The sequence below is a fragment of the Taudactylus pleione genome, unplaced genomic scaffold (assembly GCF_031769625.1).
Source record: "Taudactylus pleione unplaced genomic scaffold, aTauple2 ptg000366l, whole genome shotgun sequence".
Taxonomy (NCBI): Eukaryota; Metazoa; Chordata; class Amphibia; order Anura; family Myobatrachidae; genus Taudactylus; species Taudactylus pleione.
The window spans coordinates 6153938-6160153 of NW_028284767.1; the positions used below are offsets into that span (position 1 = coordinate 6153938).

Below are 6216 nucleotides of genomic sequence, written 5' to 3' on the forward strand. Positions count from 1 at the left end.
GAAAAAGTCCAGGTAGTGATAAGAGAAGGCAGTCCAGTATTCCAGGTTTTGTGAGGCTGAAATGAATTACAGGCTGAAGAAATAATGTCCAGAGGAAATGCAAGTGGAGGCAAGGTGCAGGGTAACAGCTGACACAGGTACTCAGGCAAGGGAGAGGTAATGGAGGAGGCAGGAGAATCCAGGGGGGCTGGAACAGGCAGGGTGAAGCAGGCTAGGTAATGATCCCAACAGACAGGTGAATAAGCACAGGAACTCTCTCTCAGCTCTCGCTGAGAAACACGTTGTACTGGCAATGAAAGGAAGCTCTGCACTCCCTTAAATACCCAGTGCTGCACTGACAGGCCAGAGAGAGCATATGACACACCAGGATAGGGCAACTAGGTCATACGTCCAGAGGCAAGATGGCGTCGCCCATACCAGAGCAGAACGGAAGCACCACCAGGTCTAACCAGACCAGAGTGACAGCATGCCCGCACAGGACTACGCACAGCCAATGCAACCCGCCAGACACCAGCGCCACCGCCAGATGCCCCTCGTCATAGCGTCCTCACAGGTATTACCTGCCGGCCGGCATGCCAAGAAACCCTGGTCGTGACAGTAAGCACTGTACATAAAATTCCATTGTTTGTGGAAGAGAGATGTCTGACACCCAATTTACTGTAATACCTATTTGTACTAGGGGGAAGCAATCGGGAAGCCGACTCCCGACTGTCTTATCCCGGCGTGGGTGAAATGCCGGGCGTCTAGATGTAGACGCCTGCATTTCCCCGATGCTGGGAGACCGGCGCCCGGCATCCCGATCGTAGGGATGCCGGGCGCCGCGAGCGGACAGCCGCGGGGGGGGGTTAGGTTTAGGGCTCCCGAGGGGCACTTAGGGTTAGGCACCCCCCCCCCCCCGGGAGGGTTAGGGTTAGGCTAGGGACAGGGAGGGTTAGGCACCCCCGGGGGGGACTTAGGGTTAGGCACCCCCCTGGGGGACTTAGGTTTAGGCAGCGGGGAAGGGGGTGGTTAGGGTTAGGCACTTAGAGGGGGGATTAGGGTTAGGCACTTGGGGGGGAAGTTAGGGTTAGGCACCCCTAAGGAGGGTTAGGTTAGTACATACTTACCTATCCACGATTGGGATTTCCAGCGCTGTCGGGCTTCCGCTGCTTCGCACTCTGCTCCTGTCGGGCTGCCGCTGACGGGAATCGAACCGCCGGCCATGCGGCCGGCGGTATATCATACCCATTCCGTACTAGGGGTGTGCACAGGCCACGTTTTGTGTTTTGGTTTTGGATCTGGATCTTTCTTCGTGTTTTGGATCTGGATTGGTTTTGCCAAAACCACCCTTCCGTGTTCTGGGTTTTGTGTTTTGGATCTGTATTTTTTTTTTAAAAAGCATAAAAACAGCTAAAATCACAGAATTTGCGGGTTTTTCTGCTCCTATGCTATTATTAACCTCAATAACCTTAATTTCCTCTAATTTCCAGTCTATTCTGAACACCTCACACCTCACAACAGTGTTTTTATGTCCAAAAGGTTGCACCGAGGTAGCTGGATGACTATGCTAAGCGACACGAGTGGGCGGCACAAACACGTGGCCCATCTAGGAGTGACAGTGCAGTGGCAGACAGGATGGCAGTTTGAAAAACTAGGCCCCAAACAGTACATAATGCAAAGAAAAAAAAGAGGTGCAAGATGGAATTGTCCTTGGGCCCTCCCACCCACCCTTATGTTGTATAAACAGGACATGCACACTTTAACAAACCAATAATTTCAGCGCCAGGGTCTGCCACACGACTGTGGTTGAAATGATTGGTTCGTTTGGGCCCCCACAAAACAAGCTGGCAATTAATCTGTCCCTGCACAAACTGGCTCTACAGAGGCAAGATGTTGTCCTCATCCTCCTCATCCACTGATTCCTCACCCTCTTCAGTGTTGTGTACATCCTCATCCTCACAGAGTATTAATTCGTCCCCGCTGGAATCCACCTCCACAGGCCCCTCTATACGTTTTGGAGGCTGGTCTCCCTGGAAGAGTTGATAATTCATTTTTATGAACATCATCTTCTCCACATTTTGTGGAAGCAACCTCCTACGCCTTTCGCTGACAAGGTTCCCGGCTGCATTAAACACTCTTTCGGAGTACACATTGGAGGGGGAGCAGCTCAGGTAAAATAGAGCCAGTTTGTACAAGGGCCTCCAAATTGCCTCTTTTTCCTGCCAGGTACGGACTGTCTGACATGCCTACTTGGATGCTGTCACCGATGTAATCCTCCACCATTCTGTCAATGGTGACAGTATCATATGCAGTGACAGTAGACTTGTCAGAAATTGTTGGCACGTCCTTCAGTCCAGACCAGATGTCCAAACCGGCCCTTGACTTATGACACAGGCGCACGCTTGGCGCTGCTGCTGTGTTGATGCACATGCGGCTACTGCGCATACATTTCGCACACAAACACATAAAAAAAAGAATTGTTTATTTTTTGTGGAGTGCACTTTGGGGGTTACACCAACCTTTAACAGACTTATGGGACACAGGCGCACGCTTGGCGCTGCTCCTTTGTTGGTGCACGTACAGAAACACAGAAGAAAATGTTTTATTTTTGTTGGAGTGCACAGACAGATGCACGCTTGTCGCTGCTGCTTTGAGGATGCAGGTGCGGCTACAGCCCAAACAATTCACAAAGATAGAAAAAAAAAAAGAAGAATTTTTTATTTTTTTTGGAGTGCACTTTGGGGGTTACAGGACCCTTTAACGGACAAGCCATCTGGCCCTTTACTTATGACACAGGTGCACGCTTGGCGCTGCTCCTTTTGTTGATGCACGTGCAGCCACAGTGTACACAATTCACAAACAGAAAATAATTCCTCCACCATTCTGTCAGTGGTGACAGTATCATATGCAGTGACAGTAGACATGTCAGAAATTGACATTGTTGGCACGTCCTTCAGTCTGGACCAGATGTCCAAACCGGCCCTTGACTTATAAAGGGTTACAGCACCCTTTAACGGTCAAGCCAGCCGGCCCTTATGACACAGGCGCACGGTTGGCATTACTTTGTTGATGCACGTGCGGCTACTGCGCACATAATTCACAAACAGAAAAAAAAAAAAAAAAATTTTCTTGGAGTGCACTTTGGGGGAGCACCCCTGATGCATAGATCACCCCCTGGACAACACTACAGCACCCCGCTAGGACTACAGCCTTTATGGGACACTGCACAACACAGTCCAGCCAGCCCCTATAGACTTTGGAGTGGACACAGCCCCTATGACTGCAACTGACTGCACAACACAGCCCAGCCAGCCCCTATGACAGCAGCACAACACAGCCCAGCCAGCCCCTACGGACAACAGCAGCACAACTCAGCCCAGCCAGCCCTAGCTCCTACCCTCCCTCTTCGCTGTCCACAGCCGGAGTGAGAATCCAAAACCCGCGAGATCCGGAAGGTGGGATGATGACGTTTTGCCTCGATTTCAGATCCGAGTCAGGCGGGAAAAGTCGAGCCTGACTTGGATACGACTCGGATTGAGGGGGCTCAGGTGAGTTCAGATTTCAGAAATCCGAACCCGCTCATCCCTAATTTGTACACATCACCACCACCACCACCATCATACCACCTTTATGTCAACGTATAAACCAGCTACCAAGCAAGAGCAAAAAGAGAGGTGCAATCCTAACCCATACACCCCTGCTGCCACATGGTGAATGGGGTGCTAGAAACCTCCAAGCATCATGATAGCACTATAGTCTGTGTTTGAAATTCAGTGCACTCATGTTCTCATTCTAGATAAGTACATTTATTTATGCATATAATGCATATATTGCATACTTACCGACATTCAGCTCCCTCCTTCCTGACACAAATGAGGTTTCTACTGTGGGGGGTGTGGTGTGGCAGAAGGAGGCGTGGCACGGTGATGTAGTATTAGGGGCGGGTCGGGGAGTGACCACACGATTGCGTTATTGTGGCCCTGCGATTCAGCAAGAAACGTGTCACCGCCCCCTTCCCGCTGCGGGGGTGTATGTATTGGGATGCGGGCGGTCCGGGGCGATACAGGGGTTGCAGGGGGGGTGACGGTGGCTGGGAGATTTGCCTACTATTCCGGGGTACCAGGGGCTCCATCCGATTTTTGGGAGACTCCCGGCCACCCCTGGAGAGTAGGCATATATGATACATTGTACATTTGAAGGCTGAGACTCCAGCCTTCAAGTGTAATATCAGGATTATTTTGACTATCATTGTTCTTAGTACTCAGAGTGTGCACCTGCATTCTCTTTCTCCAAAAATCAGAATACAACACCAGATACAAAGAGTTATATCCAAAAAGCACCCACATATAATGAATGAAGGGATCAAAGTCTTGAACGCAATAATACAGCAATGGGAGCATAAATAATGGATTCAACACAGTTTCACATATAAACCATAAAACTGTAGCAGGGAGAAAAGAAAGTGGGAAAAGAGGAAGACAAAGCAAGAGGAAAGGAAGGAATGGAGGGGGGAGATCATACCCCTGGGTGGGAGCCCTGAGACTAACTCAGGGCCTGATTCAGCATGGATCGCTATTCTACTTATACGCACGCTACGCAGTTGCTAATATCAGCTTTCACATTGCGATCGCAGCCAAACATAAGGACGCCCACTTCCCCTTACAGCCGTATACTTTGACAACATAGCTAAACAATCAGTAACATTGGGTAACATCGGACCCATACGTACAGTTAAGGCAGGTCAGACCTCACTCAGGAATTGCTTACTTCTGCGCACGCTATGAGGCCTTAGACGGCGACTAGTATCACAGTGGCTAATTTATGCACGCCCATGCAACGGTGTTGAAACGCACTGGCACGCCTGCGTTCGACCAACCACCCCTCCCGCCCCGTCACCACCCACAAATGGCACTTCCTGTCAATCACTCTGCCATGGGTCTGCGTAGCCTCTGTGATCGCTGTCCCAAACGCAGCGGCTAGTTTGCGCACTGTGATGCATGCGCGGTACACGTCAATCAGCTGATTGCGTGCGTATAAGCAACTGTGTTCCTTGCTGAGTCAGACCCTCAGTTAGATGGATCTCTATTTTTAAGAAAGTAGCTCTGTTACATTATACAGCTTCATTTACGTAACTGCACATAACTGCCATTAAGATTGCATTATTCTGCTGCTAAAGTCATCAGTGTAAATATATAATATAATACTCACCGGTGAAAGACATTTTTGGATTGTTCTTAGTGAATTCCTGGTTGAAAAATAACTTATATGTTTTTTCTACAGCACCTGAGATCTTTGTTTTCTCTTTTAAATATTTCTGATACATGAAGTGGAGATCATATTTCATATATAAGCTGTCTTCTTCCGAGCAGAGCAAACAGCCATTAGCAGAAATAATGAAAGCAATGTAATTAACAAATAAAAAGACTGATGATTCCCTTAGCCACATGGTGTTCATTCAGTTTCTTTGTATCCCATGCACTGGTGGTGGTCAGATTCTATAATGTAGAACAGTGTCAGTATTATGACATCACCATTATGACATCAGACAGAAAGATTCCAATATTTTTGCACACAACCTGTATAATGTAACAGAGCTACTTTCTTAAAAATAAACATCAACCTGTCTGTATCTATTAGATATATATTATACTATATAGAAATGGGCAGTTAGAGCAAGGTATTTGTTATCATGGAATATTTTTGTATCCTCATTATATACAGCATAGTACATGCACACTTTGTTAATGTAGATAAAGTAGTGCGCTGCTGTGCAGACTCCATGTTTAAAGTACCTCCAGCAAGGCTCATTCCTTGATCCAAGACAGCCAAAGAGCTCAGTGCTGCACATGCATAGCGCCATCTTGGTACTGTGTGTGAGAGAGTGACACAGTGGGAGACAGACGTCTCCCACCTAGTTCTCAAAGATCTGTTGTTATTACCTGCGTTTACTGCTGTTCCAGCATCCCGTACTGCTACTCACAAGCTATATACACTCACCGGCTGCACACCCTGCTCCGCTCAAGCCTCGCGCCATCATATCCAGTGTATTACAGTGAGTACACCTGTACATCACATATATTTCAGTAAGCCTTGCTACTGGTTAAGCAACTGGACTGTCTGTAGTGATAAGCACCCACTGGTGTGTACATAACTCTGCCATACCACCACACCTGTACACCCGCATTTCCAACAGTTACAAGTCACAGCCAGTAAAGGTTGATCATATATTATTAATAT

General features: G+C 48.2%; 1 protein-coding gene across 1 annotated transcript in view; it reads right to left on the reverse strand.

Annotated features, from left to right (window-relative positions):
* The window catches only part of LOC148508446 (uncharacterized), a 38297-nt gene extending 32863 nt beyond the window's left edge, over positions 1–5434 (reverse strand). Inside the window, exon 1 of the mRNA XM_088444509.1 lies at positions 5188–5434. Within this exon, the coding sequence (XP_088300635.1) occupies positions 5188–5434 (247 nt within the window). The remainder of the gene's footprint in view (positions 1–5187) is intronic.
* Positions 5435–6216: the final 782 nt, after the last annotated feature.